General features: G+C 39.6%; 1 protein-coding gene across 3 annotated transcripts; it reads left to right on the top strand.

Annotated features, from left to right (window-relative positions):
• Positions 1-1,233: 1,233 nt before the first annotated feature.
• On the top strand, positions 1,234-15,649 carry tpd52 (tumor protein D52). 3 transcript variants are annotated; one of them, XM_063899443.1, is made up of 7 exons: positions 1,234-1,375; positions 10,796-10,917; positions 11,569-11,717; positions 12,231-12,332; positions 13,229-13,270; positions 14,431-14,479; positions 14,777-15,649. In XM_063899443.1, exons 1-7 carry the CDS (start codon positions 1,357-1,359, stop codon positions 14,891-14,893), a joined length of 600 nt encoding a protein of 199 aa, XP_063755513.1. In that variant the 5' UTR covers positions 1,234-1,356; the 3' UTR covers positions 14,894-15,649. The 3 variants fall into 3 exon arrangements, with proteins under 3 accessions (XP_063755513.1, XP_063755511.1, XP_063755512.1); XM_063899441.1 differs by lacking the exon at positions 1,234-1,375 and adding an exon at positions 7,827-8,550; XM_063899442.1 differs by lacking the exons at positions 1,234-1,375; positions 13,229-13,270 and adding an exon at positions 7,831-8,550.
• Positions 15,650-20,265: the final 4,616 nt, after the last annotated feature.

Raw genomic sequence — 20,265 nt, 5'->3', positions numbered from 1 at the left:
TATGATAAGTTTGTTAAGTAATTAATAAATAGACAGTCATAAATATATATTGAAAACATATGACTGTAATAAAGTCATGTGATGTGTGAGAATAGATGATGAGGAGAAACCTCCAAAGAGCAGTTAGAGTACATTTTGTCATATCAACATGTATCTCAAGTTTCTGTTCCCTGTCATCGGGATCAGGTCCAGCAGGTGGCACTCTTTCATGTGAACACCTCTGTGTGTGTGTGTGTGTGTGTGTGTGTGTGTGTGTGTGTGTGTGTGTGTGTGTGTGTGTGTGTGTGTGTGTGTGTGTGTGTGTGTGTGTGTGTGTGTGTGTGTGCAATTCTTGACATAGTTGAGTGTCTAGTTTCAATGCTGTCCAATTAAGGGCTTTACACACAGTGTGTGAACAAGAGTTGGATTTAACCAGGGTTTTGATTACAAAAAGGTGGGGGTTGCAGCCCACTGTAATGGGTAAATTCCCAAGAGTGTGATAAGGCATGTCATGTACAATTAGTATATTTATTTCTTGCTCCAGCTCATACAAGTATTAGCCATTAACTTGACGTAAGCACAGGGATGAATTTGACAAATTGAACTTCCATCCTCTGAATGCAACATTGTGTCAAACTATTCTCATTTGAAACAAACGAGTAAGCCTTCGATGAATCTGTGATTGAGATTATATTATAGTTTGCTTAATCATGGTGATGTGCTCAATTTTAGGAACAAACCTAATCGTCCAGTTCCGTGTAATCGCACGGAAGACACTTTTAAAAATAAATGTTGGATTGACATAGTCAAGTTTCACATCTACCCAGTGTCATGTTCTGTCATAAAAATAATTATTAATACATTTGGATTTTAAGGATGGAAAAGTGGCCTTAACAAAAATATATCCAATAATAGTAACAAAACAAAAAAAGAATATATGAATATGCAAAAAAAAACCCTTTAATTTATAATGTAAATATGTAAGCACGGTATTGTGACATGCATTTTGTATCTTAGATTGTTTTGCATGATAAATTGTAATTCGAAAACTATAACCATTCTATATTTAACATCATTTAACTTCGGTATGACAGGAATGCACGTTTAAATTTGAGTAATTCTGTAAAGTCAATATTTATAAAACGAAATAATGACGTGTTGCTGTCATACAGCTCTGCCTTGTTGATGGTGTAAAACTTGATCCACGTGCTCGCCTCTGTTTACACTGCTGCGTGATGACGTCACACGGAACCCCACCCCGCTCACGGAGAGCTGCCTGGCAACATGAGAGAGAGAGCAGGAAGGTTTGCAGCCGACAAGTGAACAACCTGCACACTCTGGACTCAAAAACTACCAGAAAGCACTCCCAGCCGTACAATGGAGGATGCAGAGAAAGGTAATACCTTTTCTAAAATATGTCTCATGTTGTCACCGGAACATTATATTAGTAAACCTTTGTCTGATGAAAGTTAGCAAACTAGCAAACTTTGTGCAGTGACAGTTTGTGCGCTGAGAACATATGTTAGTTTTCAAACTCAAGTAAAAATGCATTTTCGTGACAATGTTTGGACTTATTTAAGAAAATGAATATTTTGGATATATCAATAGAATGACAACGCTAACCAGGAAATCACGGAAGTAGAATATTACACAGCATTTCTGTAGGTTTCTTCAGTGAAATACACGAGGAAGTTGTTATTGCCATTAAGGTAAACCCTTTTTGGGCCTACTTTCCATGCACTAAAAGGTGATACCATAAAAAGTGTTTCTATGAGAATTGTTCTTAGAGTTGATCAAAATTAAAGAACTTAAACGTAGCTTACACCCATTTGACATCTTATTGAATGTTTTCTAAATCTCCCCAACATGGTTATACCAGTTCTAGTAATCAAGCCACACTGCATTTTCGATCTCTTTTGAAAATAGCAATGAGGACATGTAGTTATTTGAAGGTAGCATATTCCAGTCAGTCAATGTTGGAAGACTGTGAGGTTTGATAGTGAGGTCAACCAGGCCTAAGCACACGTGTTGGACTGCCAAGCATTTTTTAATAAAAAATAAAAAGTTGAAGGGAGTGCATGATTCAGAGATATGCTGTGATTGCATTGGATCATTCCTACTCCCCTTCCTCTCCAACACCTACTGGGACATTTCCAACCCTGCTAGGCAGCCATCTGCTCAGTCATACCTCGGCCAAACACTTACCCATCCTCCAGGTTTGTCTACTTGCATATGATACACTGTAGTTCAAGAAAATTGGCCATTATTATCAAATAGAGCTTGGATAGGATTCAGTTAATATGATTAAAATCCATCTTCTTCTGTATTTAATTTGCTCATACTTTGACCTTGTTGTTATTGTGGAAAGAAGGGAGTGACGGCGGTCTATTTGTTCATCTCAAGGGGATGCCAGGTAAACAAGGCATAGCCTTGACCTCATTTCCCTTCAGCAGAAACATTCTTTAACCCCCTGGAGATATCTAATTTCCTGATGTCTGCATGCTGTATTTGTGTTGTTCTTTTTTACCTCAAAGGGAAGAATATTGTATGCTTGAAGGAAAGGCTCAGCATATTTGAGATATTGACAGATGTTATCCACTGCTGGTGGATGATGAAGTGCTTTTTAAGATCAGACTGATGAGATTTATGTTAGTCTGTGAATGAGCTAGTTATGAAGATGGTAATAGAAATACTTTGCATTACCATTTCCCTGAAGCAGCTCATAATGTTTGCTTTGTTTTATTTGGTTTAAAGGTGTTTCCATCCATGTATTTTGAAGAAAAATTGTTTGTGATTCACCTCAGGATAAGAGGTTCTTGTTTGGCAACTTGTCTTGTGACCACGGTTCCTCTTTTGTTAGTGTGTGTTTCCTCTGCTCTTCATATGCATACAAGGTTTTCCCTCAACACATTACACTATTTTCCATGGTGTGTGTGCATCTTTTCTTTTTGTTTCTCTTAAAGTTGGCATATGTGGCAGTTTTGGCTGTCTGTCATGTAGCAGAAGTACATTTTCCTCCTTCCTTTTTGTCATTGTATTCCTTTTAAAATATAATCATAGGAACTGATTAAGTTCTGCTTTTTATAGTCAGACTCTCATGGCAACAGGAGGTGAAGTTCACTTTATTGTGACACAGTATGCGGGTCTCTATGCTAGCTGGCACCATCTGCACCTGCGTCCTTATAAATGTTTTTCCCTGTCACTGTGACCGGATAGAAATTCAACCTGCTCAGCTACCAGTAGGAAAACGGCACCTCAATGCAGTGTATTCAATCAGTGTATTGCACTCGGTGTTAAGGGGTTCTTGTCACAAGCATTTGTCAATATTTCAAACGATAACAACAGATGATAAGGATGAAAAGCAGCTAGGTCAGCAAGTTTTAGAAGAAAGGAGGTCAGTGCGGGTACTGAGTTTGTCTGACTCGTTCTGTCAGGGTAGTCTGCTCTCTTCTGACGGTGTCACCTCTTTCTTTTCCCTGCAATTGAATGGATTTTTGTAGTCATAACTTTAGATCATATAGGTACATTTTTTGAGCTTGAGTTGGAATTTCTCTGCTTAAAGTTGTAGCTGTATAGCACAGTTGAATTTTAGGTTGTCTTTGGAGCAGGTAGGGTGTCTATAATACTTTATTCCTCATATAGTGTAATCAACTATGTTAATTCTGAGGACTTCATGCCAGTGTTTTTGAAATTCTAGTTAAGTTTTGAACTCCTTCAATTTCACTGGAATACCTCACGCTATACTATTGTCAAGAAAGTCATATGTGATCTGTTCGATGTTGGCTGTAGCCTGTGTCTGGTATTTCCTGCGTGGCTCCTTGGTAGAAGCATTTGCTCTTTGCTGAAATTGGATGTCCAAAATGCAGACAGTCAGGCTTACCAATCTGTCTTGTTTTGCAAAATTTGTAGTCTAATGAGATTGATCCTGAGCAGTGGCCAACATTTTTGCCTTATTAGATTTCAGTGAGGCACGAATGGATGCTTTCAGTTGTGAGGAAGTCTGTCATGGATAATATTCCTCCAGCCATGTAGGAACAGCTGACTCATTTGTGTTAAAAATGAGTTTCGCTTGAAGAAAATCATATTTTCCTAAATGTCTTGAGTATTTAGTCACAAAACTGATCCTAAAAATCATGTTAAATGGATGTTTATCCTCTATCTTGTTTTAGGCCTAATTTGAAAATTCTAAAAAGTGCTTTTACACGATAGAACATGTCGAAACATAATATCTGTAGTAATGAAATAATATTCATAAAATAAATACTGTTCATGTCAACATTATAGATCAAATAGAACTCAGCAGCTATCTTCCTATTAAATGTTCCGTTGTGGCCCATCTTTGAACGGAAACACTCAGCTCTCGGCCTAACCAGAAAACCTACAAGTTGTGTCAGCAGATTTTCACATTTCATGTCAAAGATAAAAGTGAAATCCCCTTAAAACTCTGATCTTTTGGGTGATTGTTCCATGAATGAGAGTTGAGTTGAACATGGTATATAATTAAATGTTCTCTAAAATGAGATATTTATATCCCCCTTTAAAACTTCTGTGCTATGATCAGCTTAGTACTGAGAGAGAGGCTACATGTCATATTAGTGTTAATTGTTTCATGCAATACCATCAAACAGCTTGAAGAAAAAGCTATAGAAATGGTTAACTCCTATAAAGCAGTAGCCATTACATTCCTTTTATTTAACTTCTTTTTATGGGGAATGTTTCATTAACATGTGAGGTTTGGCCGGACAGAGGTCTCGCCTGTCTGGTAGCTCTGGAATCAGACGCAGTATCTTCCAACATGACCCTGTACGGAGCGTAGTGGGTGTAGATTATACATTAACAACTACAAATACTTTAACAGAACATTTTATTGTAATTTGGTCCCTTTTTTTAAACACTATTTCTTTACAGGGAGGAACTTGATATTTTTAAACAAGACTTTCAAATAAAAATCCCTGTAATGTTGTCTGTAAACCACCACAGTTTCCAGGGATTCTCTTTCTTCTATTTTCTTAATAACTCTGTTTTTTAAGGGAATATTTTTTAAACAAAGCATAGCATTTATTTCCTCTTTTGATTGTATTAATAGCTTGAGAAAGTGTCAGGATGAGACAAATAATTCTCTATTATAAATTCCATCTAATCCCTCCAATGTTCGTGTAGCTATGGTTGGACTAAGCACATATTATATGAATAGGCCTAACGCTTTTTACTAAGGTGTTTCTTTCAATATGTTAGATGTCTATATAAAGATCCTGACTTATTCATTTCTGATGACCTTGTTTTCAGCAAAACGTTATCCTTTTTAGAGATAAACTTGCTAACTTTCTAGCCAAGATTTAGAAGAGGAGAGTCGATATGAAGTTACAGCTAGCAGCCGGCTAGCTTAGTTTAGCTTGTTGACGTAGTGTCAGTGTTAAACCGTCTTCTTTGGCAGTACAGCTGTGTAGTGTGTGTGTATGTTCCCTCTGTGGTGTAGATACTCTTTTCCCCTCCTAATGTTTTCCCATGATGCACATGTCATGTGAACTTTGTGGGCTCTCTCCCCGTATCCTCAGTGAGCCACGTCTCATGATTCTTGTTTTAGGCGAATCATGTGACAGTGTATGCCATGAATAGTGAGGTAATAGATCTCATGCTGTGCTTCATTAACCAATTGCTGTTTGTGCCTGCTTACAGTCCGGGTGGGTGGATACCAATGTGTTGTTTTTGATGCTATTTACTTGTTTGGTTTCTTAATCAAATATATTAAACAATCCGTTCTAAGAACTAGCTTGAGTTGGATTTTACGTCAAAGATTATTTTGAATTTGTGCTTGAGAAAGTATTTTTATTGATATGTTTTCATAAATGCAATTCAAGCATACCAGAAATGTTTCTTTTTAACAATGTCACATGAGTCCAGTGAAGAACAAGTGTAAGCACTGTTTAGGAGGGCTAAAGTTTGGAATTAATGTTAAGTGTTGATTAAGTATTTAACTTGATATAAAACATGTATTTTAACATTAATAAAAACATGGTTTAAAAAAATAAATAACTAGCACCAATCCTGATTGATGTTACCTTGAGTGTATACAGATAATAATTATAATAAAACCTGTCAACACTATCAAAGTAAAAATGATAGATATTCCACACAAAGAAAACAAATGTTGAAGCTGTAATATGTTCTATCTGAATAACGCAAATTTAAGATGTGGAAAAAAAAATTTTGTGAAAAGAGGGCCTATGGATGATGTAGGAGGGAAAGACTCGATGGTATGTAAATGCTCTCCTGGTTGTGCTGTACATGTCCGTGTGAGACCATCTGAGAAACAATGAGAGGGAAGATGCTGGGAATATTCATCGTCCTTGGTGCGTTTGAGTGCGTGCGTGCATGTTGATACTTGATCGCTTGCTGTGAGCGACTATGTGTGTCACTTCCTGGGCTGACCTTGCTGAATGGACGCAATGAAGCCTGACTCTGCAGATCACGGCTCAGCACAGTTACAGTACATTAGTTAGCCTTGCATGACCCACATGATCTGGAATATACACGAAGAACATATATTTTTTTGATTCATTCATGCCTTCTAGAAACTTCACTATCACCTTCAGGGTATGCTCAGAACGAGTCCCTATCTCCCTCCTAACCTCAAGCTGTAATACAGTCTTGATAACATTTACATAGTCATAAAGTTGGTGCTGGAATGTCACCAGGCTGCTTTTCCACTTCTCTGCAGCCTTTAGGGTACCAGCAGGTGCATGCTGGCTTTGGACACTCCCTGAATGTCTTTGAGTGAAACGAAGCATGACCTATTTGTGCATATTTCCTATCTTCGTGCAGAATGGATTCCTCCCACAGTTCTCTCTCCTTTTGACACATATAAGTATGACATGGCACGTTCAGCTGGGCAAAAATGTGATTTAATGTATTATGTAGTTTGCTGGTATAACCTGTGTTGTTTAGGTAAGAAATAAGGATGCTAAACTTCGTTTGAAGAGGTGAAGAGCGTTGGTTTATAAGATAAGAATTACTTTATTAATCCCAGAATGGAACATTTTTCTGTTGCAGCAGCATAATACAATACAAGTCATTGCAAATAGCAAAATAAGAAATAAACAATTCTAAAGTATGAACATAAAAGAAGAAATAAAAATAAACCAGTATTTTATATATATATATATACTGTTGGACTATGAACATAAATATTCAGTTAACTGTCTAACAAGTAAACACTATTGGAGTTAACAAAATCTAAAGCAGGATATTATATACATAGTAGTGCAGTGAATGGAATATTAAATAAAATAAATAAATGTAAAGTGTCAAGTGAGAATGTTATGTTCCAGTTAAACAATTAGTGAAATAATTATGAGCAACAGTATTTTGATAATCCAAAAACTGGTTTCAGCTTCTCAAATGTTCAAGATGTTATTCCATGTTATTTTTTTATTGGCCAAAAGATAGTTTGAAAATATCCCCATGTTGATTTACAAATTGTGATGGAAAAATATTTGAAGTGTTCATGACAATAATCAGAAAGATAATCAGCTTGATAATGTAAATAATCGTAGTTGCTGACCTAATATCTCCACACATATAAAGCCACATATACATGTTCTCTTTAGTCCACATAGAACACTCTTTCCCAAGGAGCGTACACACAATAGCGAGTGCAGCCTCTGGCAGGCTCTCCCCTCCATTAGCGCTGACTAGCATTACTGCTGCTCCAAGCCGGGCCGGCCACCCTGGATTAGCGCGTTGCCTGTAATCTGGGACACTGCAGATTATGCTTTTCATCTAATGCCCACCGCACATCATGTGACCAGCCCACACAAATGGGACCTCTGTTATTCCCTCCTTGGATGACAGGCTGAAAGGGAGAGAGGGAGGGAATCGTCAGAGAGACCTGAGAATATTGAAACCCCAGAGTGACAATATCTCCGCCGCTCCACTAACAGTGGCTATCATCTGAAAACCATGCTGATTGTGCAAATGGATGTTTGAAGGATGGATTGAGAATCGACCTTTGGGATTACGGTGCAGAGGGTGTGTGTGGAGAGAGAGAAAGAGAGAGAGAGCGAGAGAGAGTGTGTAACAGCTGCTTGAAGACACAGGTAACTTATTAACAGCACGAAAGGAGCAGAGAGTTCACACCGCCTTGGCCTGCTGCAGAAACTGAAAATGGAAACCCAGCTTCACTGTGCTCCCACCACCTGAAAGCCAATAAAAAACCTCACACACCTGGATATTGCGTCCCTGTGTCACACTCACCACAAGAGTGCAGAAGGCTGTGAACAGGGAGAGCGAGCACGCGCTGGGATCACATGCAGGCAATCAGCGCTCTGCTGGCTCTGCTGTGGTAGAGGTGGCGGTGGCGGTCAGGAGGTGCGACTCACTCCGACCAACAAACACACTACAGGCTGTAGATGGAGCCCCTGGAGGAGTACCACTCGCCGTTTGACTTTGAACAAGGAGTCAACGCCAGCTACCTCTACCTCTCCCCGGCCTACAGCGACACGCCGCCCAGCTCGCCAGCTGTCCAAACCAGAGATAACCGCAAGGAGATGGAGAGGCCGGCGGGCAGAGGATGTGAGGACTGTGTTTGTGTGTGTGTGTGTGTGTGTGTGTGTGTGTGTGTGTGTGTGTGTGTGTGTGTGTGTGTGTGTGTGTGTGTGTGTGTGTGTGTGTGTGTGTGTGTGTGTGTGTGTGTGTGTGTGTGTGTGTGTGTGTGTGTGCTGGACAAATAGACAAAACATTGGTTTGGAAAAACTTTGGGGAACAGAAAGCTGTGTGTGTGACTTATTACATGTTTGTGAAAGCTAGAATCAAGGATCCTTTAATGTCATTAGAGTTTATCTGTAACATCTTTATAACAGGATGTGCCATTTAGTTTGAAGTGTCCTTGCCACAATACATCAGGAAAACATGAATATATATATATTTTCGTATTGACTATAAAGATGAAATGTAGGAGATCTGATCATGGACTTGTTTATATTTTTGATTTTACTAACATTTCATCCTTAATTTGAAAATTAAGACTGTATTAGACTACTTTCATTTCACAGAAAAACAGCATGTAAGCAAGGGTAAATAATTCTACATTTCTTTTAGCTTCTTATTAGTGTCAAAAGTCACTTAATCACAATTACAAACTATGAATTATGATTAGACCCAAGAGTTTGCTTTTGTGTTTTTTTCAGACATGTTTCAGCTTTATAGCTTTACAGTTTTAGTTGTTATGCATCTGATATCTCCAGAGAATTAGATGGTCAGAGCATGTTAGAGTAAGAGGAAATGAGCGAAAGCTGAGGGGGAGGGCAGCATGTGTTTGGGTCTGCAGTTTGTTAAAGAGAGCCAAACCTCTGCCTTCACCCACATACAAACTCCTCTCTCATTGTGTGTCTGTTTTCAGTCTGTCGGCACTCACTGATGGAAACACACCTACCAGGCTACTTCTACACTTGCACATGCAGATCTGAGAAAAGTGTCAGCCTATAAAACCGGTTCTTTTTGAGTAAAATAGGACTGAGGGAAAGGGCAAAACATAACTCAGTCACTGTGAGCATCTGTACATTAGCTGTGTTAAGGCTCTGCTGTATCACAGTAATGGGGAGAGAGGGCAAATGTAAGACGTGAGAAAGAGATACGAGGGCTTGAGGGCAGATGATGTGTAACGCTTCAGAGGAACAGTGGGGGAGGGCGGGGTTCAGGGCTGAAACTGAAAATACATTTCCCCTCTGTTAATTAAACAGCAATGCCATCTCTATTTCCTATGTCCGGTCCCAGCATGTTTTAATGTGTAGATGTTTTCACTTGAGACATATTCAATCATCACCTCCCATTCCCACGCTATTAATTAACGTCAGAGCGAGTAATGGCACAGACCAGTCCTAAACTCATGTCACTGTATTCTTTGTGGGAATATAGTTTAGCTTCTGGTATTTCTGTCTCAGTTATAATATTAAGTAATTGGGTGTTTTGTTGAGTGATATAAAACAGAGAAAGCGTGTATCCAATGAGGAGTGAGATGGAGGGAGATTATATTGGGTTATGTGGGGGGGGGGGGGTGATGAATAAAAAGTCAACTGTTACTCGACTCTTTAAATGACATTAACAAGGTCATGGGTTTAATGAAATGTACTTTAAGTCTATTTTCATAGCATAATCCCAGTTATTTTCTCTAGCAGTTCCTTGTTTCTAATTCGCCCCCACAATGATTTATTCAACTCTAGGGTTTCCCCTTTATTTATACACCTTACCATTTCTGTCTTAGTTTCTGTATTTTTACTTGAAAAGTGAATATTGAAACAGGAAGAAAGAGCAGACAATAAGAAAACATAAAATCTCTGATCCATTATATCCTCCCCTGCCTTTAGACGGACAGATCTGTACCGTCTCTGTTCTCTCACGCTGTCTGATCCCTGGAGGTCTCCATCTAAATTCTTTGTATTATTAATGCAAAGCGGCTCCTACTGGGCATCAAAATGTGGAGTGATCTTATGACAGTGTGAGAGGAAGGAGGGGTAGCAGTACAGTACAAATGAAATCGGTTCCCTCTTGGCTACCCATCGTCAAACAGCATCTTTAGCATCCTTTATTTCCTACTCTGATAGCTTCTCTTATTTCCTCCTCGTCCTCCAGGGGAACAGCATGTCGGCTGAGCAGGGTTTGACACCCAACATCAGCCTCCCCTCCCCCTCACGCCCCCCACCACCTGTTCACTGTCATGCTGCGAACATGTCAACATGTCTTTTTAAATAAAGACAAGCCTCTGAAAAGGCTCTATCGCAAGGTAGGGAAGGATCTAATATGTTCTTATTTCTCCTCCCAGGTTCCCAGCTGCATCCGGCCCCTGAGGTGGGAGAAGATGCCGTGACGTCTGTCGGCCCCTCTTCCCCTCCCCCCACCATGACAGAGGAGGAGCAGCAGGAGCTACAAGAAGAGTTGGTCAAGGTCAGAAGGGATCAGGGATTAAAGAAGTCTTGGTTCAGGGAGTCAAGATCAGGTGTTGGACCCGATCCATAGAGTGGAGAGGAGTTTTAAAAGCAGGCTCCATTATTTCCACCACAGCCTCCCATAGCAACAAGTACTCAAACCACTTAGCTTGCCTTAGATGATGGATGTGTAATTCCCATGACAGCCGATATTTCCAGCAGCTCTTTTGTAATGGGGGCATGTTGTTGTTGAGGATGTTAAATTCACTTCAATTAAAGAGCCAGAGCTGCCAGGTGAAGTGAGTTTTCTAAAACCTGCCACAATTTGAGCAGCTTTACTTTACTAGGAAACTAGGTTATTCCTGACCAATCGATCAATTATTTAATCAATGACATCTTAACCGATAACCAAATGACATCTTACAATCTCCAAATCCAAAGAATGTACAACAATAAACAAAAGAAAGCAGAACAAATACAAATTGAGGAAGCTGGACTCAGAATAAGTTGTATCCAAATAGCTTGATTTGGAAATCAATATTTCACCTTTTACTCTCCTTATTTTGGTTCTTTTCAGTTAAATAAATATAGACAACATACTGTATACATTTAAACCTACATACAGTATACTTTTGTGTGTGTGTGTGTGTGTGTGTGTGTGTGAGAGCAGGTTGAGGATGAGATCCAGACTCTGTCTCAGGTGCTGGCAGCCAAGGAGAAGCAGCTGGCGGACATAAAGAGGCAGCTGGGCCTCACACCTCTCAATGAGCTGAAACAGAACTTCACCAAAACCTGGCAGGAAGTCACCACCTCCACCGCGTGAGTGCTCACCTCCCGCAGTGTGCCACCGTCTGACCTCAGAGCTCACTTTATTTCACTAGATACATTTCACAAGCGTGTGTAGCAAGCTTTCCCTTTATATTACACGCTCTCATGAGAGAGCTCTGCTAGTAGTTTGTCGTCTGACCTGGTGACACAGCTCTGTTATAGAGCAGCATATACATCTGCTGCAGCTTTGATGACGTTTTCTTCATTTCTGCTCTGAATGCCTTGAATACAGCACTGTCAGCACTGTTGAGAGGACGCTCCTTCTCCTCTGAACAATAATGAAAACCATGTCAGTGCTTTAGACAAGCTGTCTGTAGCACATGAAACCGTTTGACGGGTTTCAAAGGACATGAAACGGGCAGCCATTGTGATGCTTTCAGCCTTTTTAAATGAAGAAGACGTTGAAGTGTAGTTCATATTTTTTATGCTTTTTTTCAGCCTTTGATCTCGGTGTCTCTTCTAATCACTTGCATATCTTCTCCTCTCGTCTCCTCTCTCGCTCAGCTATAGGAGGACCTCTGAAACCCTCTCTCAGGCGGGTCTGAAGGCCACGGCGGCGTTCTCCAATGTGGGCTCAGCCATCACCCGGAAGCTTGAGGATGTCAGGTGAGTCAGACAGGACACTTCAGTGGGATTATATCTTGTAAAGCACCATACTCACGGACAGCAGTATCCATAATGAGTTATTTCCCATGGATCTCAGAATGCTGGTTAGATGGACTGGGATAATCAGCCTGAATATTAGCAATGTCTTCTTTACTTACTTTCCTTTAGTCCAATTCATTTTGCATGAACACAGTCTTTTTCAGCATGTCATTTACCAAACTCTACTGCCTAACCTGAAATATCTACGCATACATGTAGGGGTTATTAGTTGTCTTCGTAGCCAATGTTTGCGGATAGATAATAAAGATCCATTTTCTGTCCTTAAACTGCCTTCTCCAATATCTACCAATATTTTCTGGTGAAACAAGGCCTAAAGAACAGCAACAGATTGTTCCCTTGGAGATACAGCTCCAGATATAGCCCTCACCCCCCGATCCTAATCCGTCTTCTCCCCTGTCATCCTCCTTCTCTGGGGATTACTGGGCTGCAAATGAGATTATTACCCCCTCAGAGCAGCAGCGTGCGGAGAAATGCAGCCTCACGGATCAGCCTCCACACAGAGACCGTTTTGGGGGGTGGGGTAGTGAGGATCGACCTGACAGGGGTCAAAGAGGCGGGATGTGTGCAAGCGAGAGAGTGTGTGTGGGTTTTTCATCAAGATATCCCCCCATAATACACAGGATTAGCACACACCCACTGTGTTAATACACAATCAATCTTAATGGGATAAAGCCAGATTTCAAGGATTAATGCACTTAGAATACTCTCTGATTGAACATATAGAAGATGAGTGTTCTGTGTGTTGGGTTTGAACATGAGTGCTTGTCTTTCATTCTTTGTGCTATTCTAAAATGACCACTAACGCCCCCTTTCTTCTCCATTATGCTGTCGGATAGCATGCGCTCATTACAACACTCGGCTAGCATGCCTGTCATGAGGTAAGAAGAAGTGTGTGTTGGTGTGACAGGCACACAGTGGAGCCCTCTGAACTGTACATACTGAATAAAATATGATCGGGGGAAAGGCGGCACTGTGTGTTTGTGCAGGACTACAGGAAAGAGACACTTGTTTGGCTTTGGAACAGTGTTTCCATTTTATAAAAAAAGGTCCTAAGTTGAGTCAAAGACGACCAACGCTAATATCTACCTGGAGCTATCTGCAGCTGCAGCTTTTCTAATCACGACCAGACAGACCTCTCTTTGGGCCAGTTGACAGTGACCTAGCGAAAATGTTATCAAAATATGGAGATAAAAGGTATCTTTGAAACCCAAGGCAGCATCCATTAGCTGCGTGTTTAGATGTACGCATTCAGGAAGACCAGTGTACTATATTTCCTTTCTAACTACATTTTGAACTCCATATTCTAGATCTTAGTGAATTTCATGAAGTGAAAGTCTAGATGTGTCAGATAAGAGAGTCAATCTTTGATGGATTAGTACCAGAACAATTGATTAAATAATGAACTGTTAAGTCTATAAAATGTATTTACAACACTTTTCTTCAAACTGTTTGTTTTGTCTGATCAACAATCCAACAAATACATTTGGTTTTCTGTCAAAGACTAAACATGTTAATATTGGAGAGGTTATAAACCCTGAATCTACTCAGATATCTATAGAGTAGCTTGTTGTCTATCAATAGGCTAATGTAAATTTCATTTCAGCACTATGCAAGAGTTAAAAAAAGTAATGCATCATGCAAACAATTCTGACCACTATGAAACAAAATGTCACACAACATTAGCATCCGTCATGTTTCTGCAGCTCTCTGAGGTTGTATACTACAAATTGATATTTATGTTGACTGTTAGCTAACATCCTGTTGATTCTTTACTCTCGTGCATGGAAATCAACACCTCTTAAAATCCCTCTGTAGAACAGAATGAAGCAGAATTTGGTCTCTTTAAAAACCCCACATTGTCTGTGTGGAGTATCAGATGACATGATCTCTAAAGGTGTGTTATCTTGCTCCTTCCTTCTGAAGAGGCTACTTGTTCATATTTTCCCCAAATTGTATTGTTTGAGTGTAGCTTGTCAGATGTATTCAAATACTGTAGGTTGGTCAGTGATTTTGTGGTTTTATGTCTTTTATTTTACAGGAATGCACCAACCTTCAAGTCATTTGAGGAGAAAGTGGAGACTTTGAAGGTAACATTGGCAGAATTCCTCATCTATTACATGTCACAATCGTAATTTCTAAGTGGCCGAGATCTCACTTTAAATTGTTTAATTTATAGGCTAAGACAAGTTTTTTAATATGATGCTTTATTGTTATTTTTCAAATTTAAATTGATGAATTTTTAATTTTAGGCCCTGGATAAGTGACCCTATTTTTTTGAAGAATTTTAAATAGTTTTTATGTGTGTATAGATCAAATTTCTTTGAGTTACTGGCATCAGTAACACAGTAAGATTCTTCCTCGTCTTTTCTCCCCCCCTTCTTCAGACTAAGATCAGTCCACCACCCTCCACCAGTTCCCCAGGCGAGCAGGACGGCCCCTCCAACGAGTCTTTGCTCACTGTGCCTGAAGACTCGCCCACCCAGGAGACGCCAATGAACTGAGACCCGCCTGACCACCCGGCCAACCCTCCTCACTTGACCCCCTAACCCCTGGACCGTCAACACTCGCCCCCTAAACTCTTTGTGTGCCAGTCTCCCTTTATTGGAAACAAGTGACTTACCACAGCCTGTGATCTAATTGTCTGGTCTTTTTGTTTGACACGTGCGCTCTCTGGTTATCTTGTGTGGAAACTGAAAGCATGGGATGGGTGCAGGCATGGGGTCTCGTGTCGACCGTACATATGTGAGTGTAATCTGGCTAGCTGTGGGAGGCTTAATCCCTGCTGTAGGACTTCTCCTTGTCTCCTGCATTCCCTGCCTTTATCTAATCAGCAACACTCCGATGCCAAACATGCTCCTAGTTTATTTTTCTTTATCAAATTCACCATGTTTAACATGTTTTGAGTGTAAAAAAAAAAGACAAATATTACAAAATTGACAAGAGAAGATTTATACCAGAACAATAATTATTATAAGCACTTGTTTTGTCTAACTCCATTTTGGGGCTGTTTTTGGTTTACCATGGGTTACCATTTTGGGGCCTAGCTCATTTCTGTTTTCTTTGTTGTATTAAATTTAGCATAATCATAAATAAGTCTAACACTGTTCAGATTATGAATGTATGTCTTTTGTGTCATATAGGTACACTTTGTTTAACGCACAGTACTGAGCCAATGATACTGTGTGTCACGACTGCAGCCACCAACTACAAAGCTGGTATTTTCAAAACACTTCTGAATAAAAACCTTTCCTTTTTTCCATTGTTCCAAGAGTCCATCAGAAAATGGTCTCCACGCTCAGATAGTTACAGGAAAACAGCCAAGATCAGCAAAACAGCAGCAGAGCAAACACAGTCAAGGTTCAGCCATGACCCGAGGTGAGAGTGAAATAAATGTCTCTTCCAGGGCCAGAGTCAATATTTAAACACTAGTCCATTGTTTCTGCCTGGGAGGCAACACCTAGTCTCTCCCCTTTCTGTCATACTGATAAGCAAGGCAAGAGACTCCACTGGCTGTTTTATTATTTACTTTTGTAGAATTATTGAACTAAATGTACCTTAGTGTTCAAGTTTGACATTGTTTTTATGGCCATGGTAGCAGCATGGCTCTATAAATGGTAATGCAAGTTGTTTGGTTGCTCCAACATTCTGGTCCGGACTGAAATATCTTAACGATTCGAGGAATTGTCATAAAAACGTTTACTAACATTCTTGCCCTTTCGGGGATCCTTTAACTTTTAATACTTGCATCATCACTATGTCTTCATTTCTCCAATTCATGACAATAATGGAACAGTCCCATTAGCCTTATCTTCACTCGTTTTGTGCTATTTAGCATATTTTAGCATGCAAACAAGCCAAAGTCATTGTATGCAAGTCAGCAAGCTAATGTTACTATTTAGCAGGGTTTTCTTTTTTTAATTTGCACAACATTCTCAAAATCTGCTTCTTCTTTCAGAGTCTGGGAAAACCATAAAGGATAAAACAGTATTCTTTGAAAATACTGCTTTCAAACAGACCAGAAAAGCCTTTTCTAATTGTTTAAATATGGTCACATCAGCAGTATCCTTAATCACACAACTGTTTTCTTGAGTTGGCTTTAAATCTCATGCTGCTTTACATGATGAAATATAATCTCTTTCACTAAATAGTTTCTCTCAACATAGTTCTCTAATATGTACAAGGCTTTTGATGAAGGTAAAATAACACTTGAAAGGCTAACAGAGCCGCTCTGAACACAGCCAAGGTTTCCTCTGATATACAGATGGAGGACACAAACACATTTCTAACAGTTCTCCCGTTACAGTCGCGCAGGACCAGCCTGGTACAAGTCTTCCCCTGCTGGTGTTCAATCACAAAACATGAATGTGAATCAACACCCATTTAATCATTGGTGAAGCAGGTGGCATTAGAAATCAGTGTCCCAAATATGGCAAATACATGCAGAGGGATTTCTGCTGTTAAGATCTTGTTTTCACCAACCACCACACAACTGTGTTTGCTACTCTTAGTTGACAGGAATGGATTTTTAACAGTACAGTATCCCATGTCCTCATGTAACATCACTTTCTATCCATGACCTGGTTCACTGAGAGATTTTGTTACAGCCTTTTATCTCAGGTGTGAGGGTATTATTTGCATTTAGTCATACAAACAGTGACACACTTGTTTGTTCTTTAATTGGAACCATGGAGTAAAAACACAAACTCTAATTAAAAATACCTTTTGAAGTAACCTTGTTCTGAGTCTTTGTAACAGTAAGGGTGAAAATGAGGATGTATTTACATGCAAGGTAAGTGCCACAACTACATTTTTTAACAAATCAATTTGTCTCATATCGGGAAACAGATCTGAGTTAATCCACAGAAGGTCCAAACATGTGACTATATGCCTTTGAGGTCAAAACAAGACCTCTACAGCTGCAGCGCCTCATTTGAACACAAGAGGGCAGCCGAAAACAAAGGCAACACCAGATGGCTTTATTTTTCTCCTTCCAAAACCACAGCAGATTGAATCCCTGCTGCTGAACTGACTCATGTATTTATAATAACTGGTCAATATTATATTTAGTAGATATTTGATCAACTTTACCTTTGGTTGTTGCTTATTTAGTCGTTAATCTAGGGTGACCAGATTTGAGGTAGCGAAAAAGAGGGCACTTGCGATTGTTGGGGGGGAAGTCTAACTACAGTAGACTTCTGTGCAAAGCGCCATTCAATTTAAGTACACGCTTAATGGTCCCATGAAAAACTGTGAAAACCGGACGTTTTCATGAATTTATAAAACCCCCTCGGACGCTCCGGACAGGACATAAAAAGAGGACATGTCCGGGCAAAAGAGGACGTCTGGTCACCCTAGTTAATCAACATATTTCAGTGGCTTCTTATATTAGGGGATTTTAAAGAAAAGTGAGCAAAGTCTGCAGGGAAATGCTAAGGTCCTCTTCAAAGTGGATTATGTTTGGCAGAGAATAGTCAATTACTGGTTGTCCAGTAGGTTGCTGAAGTATGTCCTTCTTCAACAATTAATGTTGAAAAAAATATTCATCCGTCAAGTAAACAATTATAAAAGACCCCATATCCAGGTTATAGGGGGCAGGTGGACCCAAACGCATAATCAACAGGAAGTGAGGAAAATTATAATTGATGTACTACACTCAGATAAAGGCAGAATATTTACGGCTAAACATGAAGAAGAACACTTTGACCATGAAATGAAACAGAGGAAACACACCTGCTAAATATAGTGGGACAGGAGGGTGATAAAGAGGGGCAGGTGACAGCTGGGCTGATGAGGACCAGGTGAAACTCATCAGGCAGGGGCACCCAATCACATAGGTGGGAGAAAGGTAAAAAGGCAGGAGGTAAAACAAGCCCTGACATATAAGAAGAGAAAAAAATAAAACATGAACCAATTTGCACAAAACAATTTACCCTTTATCATTTTCTTTTTAATTTACCTCAAGTTTCAATATTATGAAATGTCTCCCTTTTCATCAAGGACTACATTTAGACATTACTTACATGTTTCTATTATTTTAAAAGCACAGACAAAGGGTAAATCACAAGGAATCAGATATTCTATTTTAAAAGTAATATTGCAGAAGTAGTTTTTACTTTTGAGAGCATTTTTCACATTTATGTTAAGGAGCAAAGCGCTCTTTGAACCCAGCAGAGAAAAGACACTGTGACACTGGCTAACAAACAGCTGCCAAAAAATCTTTATTCAGTTACAACCAGATCCCTCCAGAGCCTTCCAGTCACACAGAGGTAACTCTGGAGAAGGTCTTAACTGTACACAGAGTCAAAAACAACAACAGCACCAACGCAATTAGTCATAAAACACGATTAATAACAAGAGCAATGGCAGTTTCTATACACACACACAGATCGGATAAGAAAAAAATAACTGGTACGGGAGGTAACAGTCAGTGTTCCGAGAAAAAAAATCTCATAGAATCCATTTCAATATATTGTGGAAAAGAATATAAGAAAACATCAGTGGTGCAATAGAGTATATTTGTGATATAACAGAAATATTGCAAGTGCTTGTGTGGTGAGTAAACAATACAGAGTCCCATGAATGTGTGACAACTGTCTGTGTGTGTAGTATGATGGAGCAGGCCTTGTTTTGAATGTGCAGAGAGAGAACATTCAGTTCAAACATGGCTAAGTTGGTGTTTGAATTTAGAAGGCAAAACAACTTCAGAAAATGATCCTGAAAGACTTCCCAACATCCCTGGCATTGAGGGTGTATCACTCTTAAGTCTGCTTGTTTAATATGAAGCTACAACTAGTGCACAGCTAGCTTAGCTTAGCACAAATACTTGACTCAAGGGAAACAGCTAACCTAGCCTTTTCTAACCAGACCCTACAGAGCTCACAAATGAATACATTATATCTCACTAAATGTGAGTGTTGGGTTAAGTGTCTGACTTTCGCATGCCTAGGAATGTTTAACTTCCAGTGGTAGCGTCATATTCAGAACAATAGACAAGAAACACACTTCAGCTTAAATGATCAGATTTTTTACAGACAAAGCCAGACTAGCTGTTACAATTTCAAATCTTAATGCTAACCAGAATGTAGCTTCATATTTTACACAGCAATATAAATAGACTTAAACTATAAAGTTTTAGAAGTGCTGGCAAGCCATTTTTTGTTACCTTCAGACAAAGCCAGGCTAGCTGTGTTCCCCGGTTTCCATTCTGTATGCTAGGCTTAGCTCATAAAGCTATAGCCTACGTACACATGAGAGCAGAATAAAGGTTTTAGTTTTAACTCTCTGCAAGAAAGCAAGTAACCATGATATCTCCTAAATTAAACAATACTTCTGAAGTTCAAGCGCCGCCTGTATTATCACTACATAAATCTCTCTTTATCTTGTTTTTCCAGATCAAAAACACTATATTACTTGATTAAAACAGGCCCATAAGGGACTGTTTTTATCTCTGTACCCTCCACCTTTCTTTGAACCCCCTGCGCCCTCAAAGCAAAGGGAAGCTATTCATTTCATGGACAGTAACGATTCTTATCAACTGAGGTCTGAGGTCACAGATGGAGCATTCGTACATGTGCTGTTTTTCATCGCCCTCATCAATTATTCAATGTCTTGGACACAGACGGACACATAAACAGCTCCCTGCGCCCCACTGAACGTCCTCTATGAGCTTGACTCACAGATGCCTTGGCTCTTCTGCACCTCAACCTGCTGCTTGAATGCCTCAACAGAGCAGACAGACAAAGTTACTAATGCCTGGACACACATCTCTACAATAACTGCATCACGTGAAATGTCAGTGAACTCAAACCAGATGCAATTTGAATCCATGTTTCGCATCATAAACTCCTTACATTTAATTTTGATCATCTGATGG

This window comes from Eleginops maclovinus, chromosome 13 (assembly GCF_036324505.1).
Source record: "Eleginops maclovinus isolate JMC-PN-2008 ecotype Puerto Natales chromosome 13, JC_Emac_rtc_rv5, whole genome shotgun sequence".
Lineage (NCBI taxonomy): Eukaryota > Metazoa > Chordata > Actinopteri > Perciformes > Eleginopidae > Eleginops > Eleginops maclovinus.
This window is presented reverse-complemented; position numbering and strand designations above follow the sequence as displayed.